Below are 16,863 nucleotides of genomic sequence, written 5' to 3'. Positions count from 1 at the left end.
GATTCCTTTAGGCTTCGCTTCTTGGTGGCAACTCGCCTGATCATGTGTATGATTTGATTAATGCTGGTTTTGAGGCGCTGCAAGGAGACGTCACTCTTGGTGTTAGCCTCGATGTATCAGCCCAGGATCTTGATGCTGGGGCTTGGATTGATGGCCTGGCCATCGAGGAGTATTTGAATGTATTCCTTGGTTTGGCGTGAGGGCGGACGACAAGGAGCTGTGATTTTTTACGTGAACACTGGAGACCACAGGCTTTAGCACATTGGCGTACTAGAAGTGAGATGCCTTGTCTTGGTGTGAGCTTCCTTTAATTTTTGTAACTCTTAGCACATGAGCAAGGTGCGCACAGGGCCGCTAGACGGGCGTGAGTGGTCGCGTGACGCTTTCACGTGGCATTCAGCGAGAACGCAGGGGGTAAACCCGTAGATGTGCTTGGTGAGTACACCACCTGTCTTCCCAGTCTTCGCGTGGGCTCGTAGCTAAATCGGTAAGACAACGGGCTCTCGCTTTATTAGTCTATTAGTTCCAGGTTCGATTCCCGGCGGTGCCTGTAAATTCTTTTGTTTGTTCGCTGGAGTTTTCTGGTGACACCAACGGTCGCGAAAGAACCCTGGGGGGGGGGTAGAGGTAAAAAGCTTTGCTTTAAAACGAACAAACAGTGCAACATCCAGCACAGGAATAAGTAAGTTAGATATGTTGACGGTGGTGTTCATCGCCTTCCTCTGTAATATGGAAAGCCTTACATAGGCCAACCATAACGCTGTCTTAATGTTCGTATATGTGAAAATGCAACTAATGCACTCGGTGGCAATGCACTCGGTGGCACTCGGGACTGTAAAGATTGTGAAGATGATGCTGGTGGTCCGTTATCGAAACAAATCGCGCCAATCCACCCAGTGAATGCGGTTGGAAAGCAAAGCTGTAAACGTCACCCATAACGATTACCCATGCGACGTCACTTAAATATACTCACATCGCTCTACAAATAGTAAAACCAGAGAGAAGTGAAATACACTTAACCACACCGTTTATTACTTCAAAGAGACACCCTTGGTAAGGTTAAATCAATGCATGATGCATGAACGGTGTTTGGTTGAGTTGCATTGGTGGAGCACAACAGTGGAAACGTTTTTTATAAAATAAAAGTAAGCTCCAACCCGGTGTTATACAATCTGACTTCTCCGTCTCTGCGCCGCGGACGGAGGCGACGAGATTTGCGGCAGGGAAGGAGCAGGAGAAGGAAGAAATACTTCTGTTCAGATTTCTGAACAGCCCTGGGGAGCTTTTCCTTCTTCTGTGGGGCCCATATGCAGTCCGCGCGGCCTTTGTTCTGTCCACCCGCTGAAGCTGGGTAGGTAGAAGGGCATGGACAGCAGCATCTCCTATTTCTCTTGTTGGGTAGTAGACGGAAAGAGAGGAGGGTGCTCAGGGCTAAAGTCGCACACCCCCATTACGGGGCGGAGTGTTCCTACTTCTGAGCAAAATTTACATTCAGCGTCCTAGTGATTCGGATACATTAAGTGAAGCCGCGTTGGCTGTGGGAAGGAGCTCGGTTTGTACGAGACAGGGTAGTTTGTTGTTCTCTGGAAAGGTCACGGTAAGGCGAAGGTACGGTCTGTCTCAGAAGGCGACAATTCTGGGTTATCTCTCTGAACGTGACAAGTGGGTGACTGTCCTCGTGCAGCTCCATAGCACGGGAGGTAAAAGCGCAGGCTTGTTGAGTGGGCGTATTTGTTCCCCTCCATTGAAGCGTGAGGTGGTGTCCAGATGAGCTGAATGGAACCGTTTGGGGAGTTGTTTTTTAGCACGCGCAGTGCAGTTCAGGACACCCAACCCGACTCGTAATTCCGGTAGGCTTGCTGGGAGTCGGTGATTACCCTCCGAAGCCCTGGTTGAGTGAGAGCCAAGATTATGGCTGCCTCTTCTGCTGCCGTCATTTCTTGGGTCCTAAGAGAGGTATACGCAAGGAGGTTGGTTCTGGAGGTAGCCACGATAATGGCGTATTGCTGCCCTCGATGTTTGGAGGCGTCTGTGTAGATAACTGCATCATCCCCGCCGAGGGTGGTGTTTAGCGCTTGAGCCCGTTCTTTTCGGTGACCCTCGTCATGTGAGGGGTTCATATTTCTAAAGAAAGGGAGCATCTTTATTTTTTGTCTCCAAGAGTCTGGGAGTACGTCAAGCGGAGAGAGATTCTAGGCTGCCCAGCCAATATGTTGAAGCATGCGTTTACCCACCGCAGTTCTGAGCCGGACCTTCTCGTTAGAAAGATGGCCTTCTATCAGCTCTTCCACCGTGTTGTGGAGCTCCGTGCTAAGCAGCCTCAGTGTGGACACACTCATGAGAAGACCAATGGCCTGGTCGACCGCGTTTCTAATCATTATATAAAGCATCTCTGTCTTCCTTGTCAAGAAGACAGGGGGTTAACGTAAGAGACTCTCGAGAGGACAAAAGCTTCAATTAATCGAAAGGTACCGGATTCCTTTAGGCCTCGCTGCTTGGTGGCAACTCGCCTGATCATGTGTATGATTTCATTAATGCTGTTTTGGGGGCGCTGCAAGGAGACGTCACTGTTAGTGTTAGCCTCGAGATGTAGGCCCACAATCTTGATACTGGGGCTTGGAGTGATGGCCTGGCCATCTAAGGAGTATTTGATTTTATTCCTTGGTTTGGCGTGAGGGCGGACGACCAGGAGCTGGGATTTTTTACGTGAACACTGGAGGCCACAGGCTTTAGCACAATGGCGTACTAGAAGTGAGATGCCATGCATTGGTGTGAGCTTCCTTTAATGTTTGTAACTCTTAGCACATGAGCAAGGTGCGCACAGGGCCGCTAGACGGGCGTGAGTGGTCGCTTGATGCTTTCGCGTGGCAATCAGCGAGAACGCAGGGGGAAACCGGTAGATGTGCTTGGTGAGTACACCATGTGTCTTCCCCGTCTGTACGTGTGCTCGTAGCTAAATCGGTAAGACAATGGGCTCTCGCTATGTTAGTCTACAAGTTCCAGGTTCGATTCCCGCCGGTGCCAGTAAATTCTTTTATTTGTTCACTGGAGTTTTCTGGTGACACCAACGGTCGCAAAAGAACCCTTGGGGGGTAGAGGTAAAAAGCTTTGCTTTAAAACTGTAAAGTGCTTTTCAACTAGAGAGACCAGCGGACCAGGGAAATAATGGCAGCAGTGAATATTCAGACAGCGCATAAGTGCGGCTCCGGCAGACTTTCACCACCTATTATTGGCATGCCCTGGAACAAAGGACATGTTTGAAGTGTTTAATGGCAGCAGGCCTAAATTTGCGGCAAGACGCCCATTACCATCAGTGGCTCCATTGCCCTGCCTGCCGCTCTTTGTTTTACATCATGCGGGAGGCTAACCTAGTTCCTGGATATAGATAGGACTCGCTATTAAGCCTTGAGGTTATTAAATAAACGCAAACACAACAAGTGTATCACTGGGACATTTTTCACCTGTTGCTGGTGAACGCCTTGTTGAGGGGTGTGATTGAGTGTGCCAATTGTATCTCGTGTGACTTCACCTCATTTTTTTTTTCTTTCCTATTTTCCCGTTTTATACGTTCTCTTAGCGTATTTACAAGCCAATGTCTTCAATGAACTTCAGTTATAGTAGTGTTCTTGTGTTATGTCTTTTCTAGTCCCTGTGTAGAAAACCGTGGCCGTTGTTTTAGGTCTGTTATTTTCAGCATATCCAAGAGCGGGCTGCTGAAGTCGATAAATATTTCCGAAAGCTAGATTACACTTTAATACAAAATTGGGCTTCTGGCCTAAGTCTGCTGTGACAATTCATCGCCTTTGAAATATATCGAAATGAAATGCTTTAAACGTATTATTCCGGGACTTCCTTGAGAAGCTTAAGGGTATGAAATTTGTAATTCAGAAGTACTCCACCAGGAAGAAGTACACTGAGGAAATGTCAATTTTTTTGGAAACATTTGATTTTGATTCTAGGGTTTAACGCGCCGACGCAACGCAGGCGATGAGGCGCGCCGTTGTGAAGGACTCCGGATTAATTTTGACCACCTGGGGATCTTTAACGTGCGCCGAAATCTCGTACACACGGGCGTTTTTGCTTTTCGCTTCCATCAGAAAAGCGGCCGCCGCGGCCGGGAATCGAACCCGCGACCTCGTGCTCAGCAGCGCAACGCCTTAGCCACTGAGCCACCGCGGCGGGTACTTTGGGAAACAGCCAAAGCCAATGAAGGTGCTGGTCGCAAATTCAGTGGCGTAGTCGGGGGGGGGGGGGGGGGGGGGGGGAGCGGGGGGGCACATTGGGCCTGTGCCCCCCCACCCCCCAAAATGTTTTGTGCCAGGCTGGGGTGCGGTTTAAGTAGCCTGAAGAACCGCCTGAAGTGGCCTGCAGGCGCGGAACATGCAGTTTTAAGGACATTCCTGCTCATATAAAGCTGAAAACAAAGGGCTACGTCAACGTATTATCCCTGTGCCCGCTCCATATGCTGTACATGTCGTCATATACGGCCCGGGTGCGTTTCGCAAAGGATACACCGAGAAGCGCCGCGAACCTGCCCTGAGCCGATAGAGGGAGTTCGCTGCTTCGCTGGCGGAACAGCAGGAAAAGACTCGTATAGGCATACATATGGTCTGGACTTTAGCGTGTCATTCCTTGTCTTTACACTGGTAAAAAGAACCATTACACATGACAGAGCATGTCACTGAATTTTGTTCAGTCAACTATCAATTCTTCATATGTTCATTTTTCTACCGACAGCGCATTTCATTGACTATTGCAGTTCCATAATTTCTGCTGTATGAAAAGCATTCTTCTGCCCATCTTATAATTCCTCCACATCAACAAAACTGTACACTTCTCGTCATTGCGGATCTTTGTCTTTTTGGCGCTATTTCATTGATTTTTTGACCGCCCTCTTGGTTAGAATCAGCATTCTGTATTTGCTTAACCGGAATTTTACTGATGCCACGTCTATTAGATTTAACGGTTACAAATAGAGTGACATTATAAAGAAACGTGCATCAAGCTCAACATTCAACAGCAGTGGAATAAGGTGTTCCGCTAAGCGGAAGTTTACTATTAACAAAAAGGCGATTACTTAAGGACAAAGAGGCACGTTCGCTAGCTTGACCGCCATAATATACGAATGTGCCGCACGTACAGTCCACTGCGATTTTGAAGGTTATCGCGGGATAGCTACTCTTTCAGCTTCAGCAAATCTTCCGTGCCAGTTTCGTTATCGTCGGCGTAGATAAAAGGCAACCAAGTCTGTGCTTGATAACAACGAATGTAAAGCTTGAAACCCAAAGGGTGGCAAGTCAGTCGTGCGGGCCTTGGTTGTAACATGAAACAGCCAGCGAGGAAAGAAGAGGGCGGAATCTTGATTTTCATGGTTCCAAAACGAATCCCTAGGACGGTGGTACGCGTGGCCGCTCTATGCTGGCGCGATGACCTTCAAATCGTGCTCGACTGTAGTTCATAGCTGATAAGAAAACTTATTAGTCCCTTTTCTAAAGAAAAATCTAACACACGGGAATCTTAATACTAAACACCCAGTGATAATTGGCCTCCACTTCCGCCTGGCGAACTTCTGGGACCGCGCGCACTCACGAACAAACTCATGATCACGCTCACGAGTGCGTGCCCGCATAACCGCCTGCTCTATATACGGGCGAACGAATCACCCGTGGCCTACCCATAGACCGGCGAATGGGAATTTAGTCCATCATCATTATCATCTAAGCTCCTTAAGGTGGGCTTTTCTTATAGTGTTCACCATACACAAATCACATTTTACACTCAGATATTCCAAGCTTCCTTTAAAAAACAACGCGCGAGAAGCCTTGCCTACCAATTTCCTCGTCCCATCTTCTGGTCGATCGCGCACCCCCCCCCCCCCCCCCCCAAACCCCGAAAAAAATTCCTGGCTATCTGCTTGCGCAAAGGGGCACCTAGTAACGAGAGCATCACGGGAGAGGGCCAATCTTGATGGGGCTGGTTACACTTGAAACGAATCCAGAAGTCAACGCATTGTGGGAGCTAGCGGCAGGTGGAATGGAGTGCGCCAGAACCCGCTCTTCTAGTGCTCCGCGGGATAGTATTCACGTCGAGGTGCGTTTTTTCAATCATTGTTCTGGCGCCAGCAGAAAGCTGTGCGTTACTTTGCCTTTTCGCAGTGAAACTGCACATGTCTCACCCGCCCCTGTTTTCTCGCCCCCGCGCCTAATCGCTTCCTCCCACCACCGATGCCGCTTTCACAAGTTGCGCGAGCGGCTGATAACTGCGGTATAGCCGCTACCACAAGTTGTAATTTCACCTTGACATGGAACGGACAAGTGTCTTCTGACTGGAGGAAGAAGAGCAAGAATGGATGAGCATCGGAGTGCACAGCAGCGTGAATTGGCGCAAAAACAACCGAAAGCCACTGCTGCAAAGTCTACAGCCACCGCGTTTGCCGCCTCAAGTTCCAGTTTGTCAAGTAGTTTTACAGTCTACCGGGGTGAAGGGCAACTTGTCTGTTTTTGGAGCGCTTTTTATATTGCCGCGAAGAGTTCAGCAGCTTTGTCTACGTTTTTGTTTTTGCCACCATGCTGCGCCGGTCTGTGCTATGTCTGTGCCAAGTGAACCGCGTGTTCCATTCTTCATTTTTATACAGCACATGTTACCTGTTTTGATAGGGAAAGCGTTTAAACTAAGGTCAATTGCCTAGAATTATCTAGTTTCATCTCCAGTGTTCTGGATGAAATTAGACGGTTCGAAAATTACTCACGCCGAGAGATAAATGCCTGCAAAGCAAACGCAGCGGTATTCGACTAGCCGACAGTCGCCGGGCAGGTCACTTTGTTGACTGCTGCTTCGCCGCCTGTGAATACATTGAGTTGCTGGGGGAGCATAAGTTCGCTCCAATAAACTTGTTTTCCTTGAAGACAACTCCGTCGTCTTTGGCTGTGCGACAATATAAATGTATACATAATTTTTGGTTGTGGTTCCCTTGAACCATTTTCTTGGCGTCTGACTCCGTCCCTCCGTCGTTGCTCATTTTTGACACACCATAAATCGGCATGCCGCGCCTGTGCTGCAGTTTTGGCTGCAAAGTGGGCCGATCAAGTCTCCCACCACCGCTCAAGGCGACGAAGCGTTGTACGAGTAGATACGATATTACTGAGTACGATTCCGTACAGTGTCCACTACAAGTAGGTGCCGGTTTCTCACAGTGCAAACGGGCTGTGCATCGGCGGACGCCGACGCTCTGCAAGATTTTTGACGACTCGCCTGTTGAGCAGTGAATGTTGCGCAAAAAAACACGCGGAAAATTTCGTGAACGCGGTATAGATATCATTACCAGAACAAATAAATAATCCCGACAAAATAACTTGCCCCTACTCCAACAGTATAGTACGACGTCGCCATATCATTGCTTATACCATCGGGCTACAAGACTGGACTCGTCGCGACGGAAATAGCAGGGAAACCAAGCTGGTGTCGTGCATTTCCGCTGTGTACTTAATCGTTTACAGTGAACCAAACTCCCCGAAGTTCTGACAAAAACGCTCATTCAACGCCTTCCCACCACCCCCCACGATTTAAACCGCGTTATTTGAGCCACGAAGAGGCTTAGCAAATGTCGGCTTGCACTTCACATCGCGAGCACACTCTGCACAAACTGGGCTCCTCATTCCTGGATTATGCGTTTTCGTTGAATGCTCAGCTTGAGGTTAATTTGTTATTCCCTGGAGTCACTTCGACATCTATTCTTGTGCGCCTAATTTCAATTTTCTACAAGCGTACTATTCGCATATACGCGCAAGCACCTTGCAACCTCATCGAGGAAAAGTCAACCAAGTATCCCGAGACATGATATCAATCACCGATGCGCCTATTCCCGCTCGAAAATCGTAGTCTTGGGGCTGAAGATGGACGGGAAAAATATAAAGTAATGCTAGAAAGATGCACATAAAGCATTACCTTTAGACTGTGAAATGAAACGAATTAAGATGTGGATGAATACAACTGTCTTGGACAAGTTGTCACTCCGGGTCTTGATTGTGACACAAAAATATTATGTAGGGCTAATATGCGCTGGGTATAATTTAAAAAGCTTTCAGTGAAGAGCAATAAGGCAACCTCTGTCACAGAAACAAGTACTATAGGACCAATTCGTATTTCCGTTGAGGACATACGGCGCAGAAGCTGGGTGGCGTCCTGCACTCCTTAAAAGGGGTTTTTCGGGGCCCGAAGAGCCACGGAAAGCACAATGATCGAAAACGGCTTAGTGATAGAAAGGTTGCGTAGATCAAGGAACAAAGCCAGGCGGAAGACATCATACGTGACACCAGAGTCCTTCAATGCCATTCTGGTCATGAAACTTCGCCATCACGCTATCGGACAGCTTCGTACGCTGCCGCGCCGCGGCGCTGGTGTTGATCGGAGGACAGCCGGGGGCGTTGTCAGAGCGCGTTTGGCAGGGAACGGACCACGCAGTAAGATAAAACAGACGCTCGCTGCCGCATCAGCAGTGCGCTTTCTCTTTACGTGTCATGGGCCGCTCAAATGGACTTGTCATTTTGTGAGTGGCGAAAAAATTTCGTGCAAACGGGCATGCTGGTGCTGCGTTCCTGTCTGCCGGTCTGGCTATAGAGCAGCGGCGGCCGCCCGATGACCTCCGATCTGGGGTGGCGCCACTCGCGGCAGCCTTTGTCCCCGTACGAAACTTGGCCGGGTGTCTCATGACAAAAAAAGCATTGAGGTACTCTGGTGACACTGAGGGTAATAAGTAAAGTGCGTGGCGTGTAATGTGGTTAACATGAAGCCGGCGGGCCACCGTCGGAACAGCACGACTGTCGAAGGTAGAGAATAATTAGCTGCATGCAGAGCAGAAAGAGGCACTAAAAATAAGTTGGGGAACTGCATGACAGGAATGACGGGGACAGCCTTCGTCCTGTAACCGACACCAATACGCTGGTCATGATGAAGAATATGTTCCTAAAGGAAAATGTATTCCCTGGCACCAAAAAACGAAAATAATCCATTATGTTGAAAGCGGAAGTGTACCAGTCACAAACATGATGCCGTTTCAATGAATAAAGTACTCACGAAAGTTGCTGCCATAGCGAATTCTGATGTCGCAATCCTCAGCACTGAGGTGTTCAGAAATTGCTGCGACCATTTTCCGTCCAACACGTACACGCCCTTGAGAACCGACAACACTGCAGAACTCAGAGACAGGGCCTGAAAAAAAAATGCGAGGAAGCTTTACATTTAACCGCTTCAATTCTTCTACAAATATTTCAAGTTTGCGTTGTAACACGCATAGCTTAATACTGAAAAGCGGCAAAATGTGCACGGAAATTAAATTACCGGATGGCAATGTTGCCATATTAGCAGGGCTAAGAAGTGCCGGCTTCCAGTAGAGAATCCTTCGACAATTTCAGAAGCCATAGCGTGCCTGCTACTCGGCGTTAGCCTGATGCAACCGGGATTGTAATGGTTTCAAAATGGAGTAATGGTGGACGACAGACTTGTTTATCATAGACCCTGATTTTTTTACAAACCAGTGGGAAATACAAGCAGAAACTGCTGTTTTTGAAGTGGCTGGTTTCTGCACGACGAATTGAATAGGCTTGTTCAATATTTGAATTCTGTTCGCAATATTCCTTGTCTTTGGCTCCTCTGATCATATACAAGGTGGTATAATTCTTCTGAAGCCGGTAGTTGTATTACTGCACCTGCTGAACGTTTTACATATTGACAAGACAGGAATTAGCTTTCCCCTCTGTGTGATAGCTAATTTTTTTGTAATCAGAAGTCAACCTTAATAGGCGCTGCCACTCGGCTCGTTTAGCTGTGCTAGCGGGCGGCCCACCCGACGTTTATATGCTTGCCAGACACACACCGCAGAATTAAGAACGTTGGCCATCATTCACCTCGACAGTATGCCATAAATCAGAGCCATTGATTGCAGGGTCATCTATAGCAATTGGGTTACACGCTTGTGTAGCGTGCCGCGAGTAGGCAGGTTAGACAACTGCGGCAGTATGAAACGGCCCCTTTTTGCCGTTTAATTAAGCTACTTTTACGGCGATGGCTTGTCCGCGTAGTTATGCTGTTCAGTATTTTTACTTCCACCTGTACCCAACCGCAAACAAACTGATAGGACGGAAAAGCGTTACTTTCTTATCTTGTTGATGCCGCTTTAACACGTTTAGCAAAGCAATGCCATGGTAGAGAAACTGGCGAAGCTTTTTAAGACGATACTCAGCTTGAGCTGCCTAAACGCAAACATCTTGGTCTGTCTGTCTATCCCTCGATTCAGTGGCTCGGCGTTAAGATAAACGAAAATTTTGATAAGGCCGGGTTCAGTCTGTTGCCAGGGGGCGGCCTCTGTAGCATCCACCGTGGACCCGCGGGGTGTCCCTATTCGTACGTCACGTGGCAACAATTTTATTCTTAGTTCGCATACCACGTGCCGACAAAAAATTAAAATTTTTCGCACATCTTTGAGCCTTCACATGCTTCGCCTGCCTCGCGACCAGCGCGGCTTTCACTGTCCCTTTCGATTCCCTCTGCTGTCATACCCCAAGCTTTGTCAAGCTGCCCGCATAGCTGTTGCCTAATTTGTGGTAGTAAGTATCTCAGTATATGTTAGTTGCAGCGATAAATTTGATAAGCATGTTAACCAACATGTTGTATCCGCGGGGCCACACATCCAGTTGTTCTTTGTTGCATGCTCGAATTGTGTTTCGGGAAATTCGGTGTCTAATCTGGCTTCTCTCCCCCGTTTACGTTTTTTTTTTGTAGTTCCGGCAGGCATTGTGACGTTCCTCCACGGGGAAAAGCTCTACCCCTGTAATTTTTCCGCGCTCTGTCATATGTATGAGCAGCTCTCGGAAAACCGTCGTGTAAAGCGGTTGAGTGCTGCTCACTTAAATATTTACAGTCGAGTCCACTTATAACAATATTTAGATGCCATGAAAATATCATTGTTATAACAGATTATTGTTATAAGCGGGTTATGCCGAAAATACGATGTCCGCGCGTGCGGGGACAGGAGGATCGAGGCGACAGTGACCACAGAACAGGAACAGTGACAACAGGCAAGAAAAACGACGCTGTTAAGCACCATACTCGGAACACGTGCAAACGGCGGAGCTGGAGACGTGGCCAAATTAGCGAAGAATAGGGGAGGTCGGCACAGTGCACACAGCGCTGCTGCTGCGGCGGCTTCGGCGCCCCGGTGCTTTTTCTACAGGCGGCGCACCCTCAGAATGGACTGCCCCACTGCCCGTAGAGGCACCCATCCGGTCCTCCTCCGCCTCCTCCGCGTCACCGCGGCAGGCGAAAGCAGCGGTGGCATGCGAGCCTCTTCGGCGCGCACTCGCCGCGTGCGAGGCCAAGTGCGCTATCGCCTGGCCGCCGCGCGCATGCTCTCATGCCCTTTTGCGTAATAGGCGGGGTTGGGGTGGCATTGTCGCAGCGTTTTTGCATTTTTGTTTTGTTCAGGGTTGGTTCCAGTGCCTTTATTTAATTGTTATAACCGATATTGCATCATGACAGCATTGTTATAAGCGGTTTATTTTGCCATAGCATACAATGAAAAGCTGACGGTGCCGCGGCTGTCCATTGTTATATCCGATATATTGTTAAAACCGGTATTTTTATAAGTGGACTCGACTGTATATCGTCGCGTGGCAATGGAGGCACAATGTATTTACAGGCAAATACAACCCGGTAGCTAAGGCAGTTAAGGCAATATCCAAGGAACAACGCGCACGTCCGCAATGCTGTCAGCGTCGTCGTCTCTCTTTTTCAAGGCTATGTACCAGCTTGGCAGGGGCGCGCATATCCCTGGAGGAGAGGTTGGCTATAACTGAAGACCTGGATAACTTTCGCTCCTTTCGCCAAGGTGCAAGACCCGTGACATAACCTCCGGCGGCGAGAGCACCGACTCGGTACATACGACGGAACAAGGTTAGAGGCAGCTTGGATCGCGGGAATGGTACGGCTTCAGACGGGAGATGTGCACAAGTTGCGGCGTTGAATGGGATGACGGCGAATGCGTGAGGGGTCCAATTTCGTAGGTCACGGGAGTTACCTTTCGTAGGATGCGGTAAGGGCCCGTTAAAGAACAGATCAGTTTTCCAAAGAGGCCGACGTGGCGCGATGGAGCCCACAGGAGTACTAAAGTGCCAGGGGCGAAGTACACATCGCGATGGTGCTGGTCATAGCTCCCTTTCTGGGGCGGGCAACCTGTCTGGCCAAATCAGCGTGCGCTACCGCGTCTCGTGCATATTCGGTTGTCATCGTCCCCGAGTGAAGCAACACGGTGCAAAATGGAAGGCAGGGTAACGCCCAAAAAGGAGAAAGAAAGGAGAGTAGCCAGGAGTGTCGAGGCGAGAAGAATTATAAGCAAAAGGAACATAGGGTAGTGGTACGTCCCAGTCACGGTGGTCGGGGGACACGCACATGGCCAGCATATCCATGAATATCTTGTTGATGCGTTCAGTGTGTCCGTTTGTTTGTGCGTGATAGGGGGTGGTAAGGTTGTGCTTGTTACAGCAGGAACGAAGGAGGTCATCAATAACTTGAAACAAGAAGTACCGCCCACGGTTCGTAAGCAGCTGACGAGGAGCGCCGTGGTGCAAGATTACATAATGCCGGAGGAAGTCGGCTACTGCAGAAGAACGGAAAGTTGGGCTAGTTGGTATGTGTTCATCGTGGTGGAATACAGAAGCGCGAGTAAGCGCCGTGTTGTCTACTTCTTCCTTCGTCCTTGTTTTTTTGAGCGCTTCTGTATTCCACCACGATAAAGTCGGCTACGTCTGTGGCACAGCTGGTGGGGAGGGAACGTGTGATAGCGTAACGCGTTGCATAATCGGTGGCGACAGCAATTCACTTGTTTCCCGACAGGGACAAGGGGAAAGAGCTAAGCAGGTCCAATCCTACACAAAAGAATGGTTCTGCGGGGACATCGATTGGTTGAAGGGTGCCGGCTGGAAGCAAAAGGAGGCGTTTTTCGGCGTGACGCAATGCCTCACGAGCCGGTAAAGGCCCGGCCAGTAAAAGCGCCGACACACGCCGCCGTAAGTACGAGCCATGCCAAGGTGACCAGCTGTAGGCGCGTCGTGAAGCTCGCGGAGGACGTCAGAGCGGAGATGCTGAGGCAGAGCAAGTAGCTCGTCAGGCCCGTCCTCGCGAACGTTTCGGCGGAACAAGACGCCATCACAAAGCATAAATGCACGCGTAGAAGGATCGGCCGGCACGGATGTGAGACGTTGGATGATCTTGCAAAGAGACGGATCACGGCGCTGATGGTCAGCAATGTTGAGCAAGTCCGACAGAGCGAATACGCCGGGGTCACTGTCATTGTCTCGAGGGCCAGGGGGGTCAGCAGGGTGACCAGACAGGCAGTCCGCGTCCCTGTGCATACGACCAGACTTGTAGTCGTATTCGTTCTTATATTCTTAAAATTCGTATATCAACTGTTTCATAAAAATCTAAACCTCGATACTTCAAAGTATCTCACTAACATTGAAGCGAGGCCCACGTGGCGTAATCAAACTTTCAAAGAATGCACTCATTGCCTTAAATATTCCTTCTTCCCACTACCTGTAAAATAGTGAAACGGTATGCACTCACCGATTACGGGTAGAACAGAATAGAATACAACTTTATTGTTGTTGTTACAGAATGGTATATCACCAGAACGTAGTCAATACAGAAAAGGGTCCCAGAGTAGCGCACCTATAGAACGATTCCTAACTCTAGTTGAAAACCACCTCCACGAAACAAATTAACCATAACGGCAGCGAGAATGTAATGACATGAGTCTGCACGGTTTTCCTTCCCTCTCTGAGTGACTTATGATTTTCACAGTTACTGAGTAGTTCTTCATTGATATGTTTGGCTTGGTTTCGTAAAATGTTTGGTTTCGTTCGTTGTTCAATCGCTGCTATAACATATTGCCTCCAAATTCTGTCTGTGGTTCATCCTGCATAGAATTCCATTATGTTTTGTTGCTTTCTTTTTTCCGTGAACTTGGTGACGTTTGATACATGAGATTTGAGATTCAATGTGTAATATGTTACCTTCGCTTGTCATGTAGAAAACCTGCCCCGCATGTTCATACTGTTCCCTTCCTGTACGAAAGAAAACCACGTTTGAATTTTGTGTATTTGAAACTATGCATCGCCCCTCCTGCAAAAATCCCAAATGGGATTGGCAGTATGTTAAAATAAATTAATATATATATATATATATATATATATATATATATATATATATATATATATATATTCCTGTAGCCGTAATACCCAACGACCAAGTCGTCCGGTCGGGTCCTTTAAAGTGGAAAGCCAGCATACCACATGGTGATCCGTAACTACGGTGAATGATTTGCCGTAGAAGTACGGACGGAACTTGCTTAGAGCTCATACCAGTGCGAGCCATTCACGCTCAGTGATAGAATAGTTGCGTTCGGCAGGGCTCAAAAGGCGACTGGCATACGCTATCACTCTGGTGCGACCGGCCTGTTGCTGGACCAATACAGCTCCTATGCCATGCCCACTTGCCTCAGTTCGAACTTCTGTCGGAGCCGTAGCATCGAAATGGGCCAAAATCGGACAGCGAGTTATATGGTCAATGAGAGAGAGGAAAAGCCGTGTCTTGCGTGGAGCCCCACGAGAACGAGGTATCGGTCTTCAGAACATCCGTGAGCGGGCGGGCTATGTCAGTAAAGTGCTCGATGAAGCGGCGAAAGTAAGAACATAGGCCAACAAAGCTTCGCATGCCCTGATCAGATCGAGGGATAGGAAACTCTTTGACGGCGCGCACCTTGTCAGGGTCAGGTCTCACACCATCACACCATCAGCGTCTAATACACGTCCAAGGATCTTAAGTTGTTGGCCGGCGAAATGGCATTTTGACGCGTTGAGCTGGAGACCGGAAGACCGCAAGGATGTTCGAAAGATGTTTGAGGTGTGTCTCGAATGTTGGGGCAAACACGATGACGTCATCAAAGTAGCAGATGCATGTCGACCACTTGAAACCGCGCAAAAGCGAGTCGATCATCTTTTCGCATGTCGCAGGCGCGTCACAAAGACCGAACGGCATGACCTTAAATTGGTACAAGCCATCCGGCGTCACGAAAGCCGTCTTTTCGCGGCCAAAGGCGTCAATAGCAATCTGGCAATAGCCAGATCGTAGGTCGATAGACGAGAAATAAGACACACCGTGAAGGCAATCGAGGGCATCATCTATACGAGGCAGTGGGTAAACGTTCTTCTCAGTGATTTTATTCAAATGTCGGTAGTCAACGCAGAAGCACCTCGAACCATCTTTCTTTTGCACCAAGACGTCTGCTGAAGCGCACGGACTTGAAGAAGGTTCAATGACGTCCCTGTTCAGCATTTTCTCTACCTCGTATGAGACACCCGATATGGTCGCCCGTGTATAGGGCCCGCATCGCCGGTGTTGATGCGATGCGTTACATCCGAAGTCTGGCCTAACGGACGGTCGTCCAAATCAAAGATGTCCCGGTAGGATGCCAGTCGCTCATGCAGTTTGTGAGCTTGTGAGGCGGGAAGGTGTGACGACATCATGTTTGTTAAGTCATCGGTGGTGGGCGGATGATCTTTCGGACCGTCGGGAGCACTTGGAGAGACATCAGTGGACACAGAAGAGAGCTGGCATCCATCCAGGGGAAAAACAGTGGCCAGTGACATTCCCTGTGGAAGCACGTGATAGGAAGGACCAATATTCAAGAACGGCAAGCTTATTTGATTTTGTGCGACCGTGACGACTGTATGAGGAAGCGCCACGTCGTGTCGTAGGAGAACATCAGTCAGAGGAGAAACAATGTACTCGCCGTCCGGGACAGGTGCGCACGGGGACAAAGTGACATAGGTTATGGCTTTTGGAGTTACTCGGAGGTGTTCGGCAGAGCATAGACGGTGATAAGGTTCAGTGTCGGAAACAGGACCGATCGGCAGGTCCAGACGAAGGATACCGGATGCGCAGTCCATGAGGGCCGCGTGCTCAGTAGGAAAATCGGCACCAAGAATAATGTCATGAGGGGATGCGTCCAGGACGGTGAGTAGGACTGGAATTTTGTCTCCTGCGATGCCAGCTCGAGCTGTGCATAGACCTGCTACGTGGGCGTCCGTCTGTCCGCGACTCGTACAACGTTGGACGGAGCAGGCGTCATAACTTTGTGCAGGAGGCGGCGAAGTGCGAGCTCATGAGCAAAATGTTCGCACCTGTGTCGATTAGGGCGTCCAAACGAATACCGTGAATATGAATTTCCAAAAGATTGTGTTTCGTCGTATTAGTGAAGAGAGGATTTTCGGGCCAGGTCGGAAATGCATCATCACCTCCGGGAGCTGCATGAGCTAGTTTCCCGGAGAGGTAGCGGCGTAAGAAGCAGACGGGGAATGGCGGCGGGGTTGGGGCAAACTAGACTGGCGACGCTGTGGGTACGGTGAGCGGCCAAAACGGGTGCCTAGATGACTGCCGGAAACGTCACGCTGCTGGTAACCAGGCATGAATTGGTGGGTCCTGTCGCTGGAGTAGCTTGTACCAGGAAACCTTGGCGGCGGCGGCGACGACCAGCGGTAACGACAGTTGCGCGACGTGTGTCCAACGCGAGAACAAGTGAAGCAGATGGACGGGTTGTCAGTGGTGCGTCATTCCGTAGGGCTGCGGCGGCGGTAACGGGGTGGGGCGTCGTAATGGCTGGGAATTTCGCTCCGTGGAAAGGGAGTGGAGAAGCTTGCGGGCGTGCGCGAACACGTCGGAGCACACACAGGATGAATGCCCAGGTTGGTAACTTCTTCACGCACGACTGCCTGAATGAATGCTACAGTTAGGGCATTTTGGGCATGGCCGTAT

The 16,863-nt window shown here is 49.3% G+C and overlaps 1 protein-coding gene across 3 annotated transcripts in view; it reads right to left on the bottom strand.

The window, feature by feature from the left end:
• Window positions 1–16,863, bottom strand: part of LOC144176019 (multidrug resistance protein mrp-7-like) — a 367,249-nt gene that overhangs the window by 322,932 nt on the left and 27,454 nt on the right. For 2 of the 3 annotated variants that reach the window (XM_077705122.1, XM_077705124.1), the window contains exon 3: window positions 9,073–9,207. The exons of the other annotated variant lie outside the window; for it this stretch is intronic. In XM_077705122.1, the coding sequence (XP_077561248.1) occupies window positions 9,073–9,207 (135 nt within the window). The remainder of the gene's footprint in view (window positions 1–9,072; window positions 9,208–16,863) is intronic. 3 annotated transcript variants of the gene reach the window in all.

This window comes from Haemaphysalis longicornis, unplaced genomic scaffold (genome assembly GCF_048455015.1).
Source record: "Haemaphysalis longicornis isolate Haplotype H1 unplaced genomic scaffold, Haemaphysalis longicornis Haplotype H1 scaffold_3, whole genome shotgun sequence".
Lineage (NCBI taxonomy): Eukaryota > Metazoa > Arthropoda > Arachnida > Ixodida > Ixodidae > Haemaphysalis > Haemaphysalis longicornis.
Note: the sequence above shows the minus strand (reverse complement) of the source record. Positions and strands in the feature narration are given on the sequence as shown.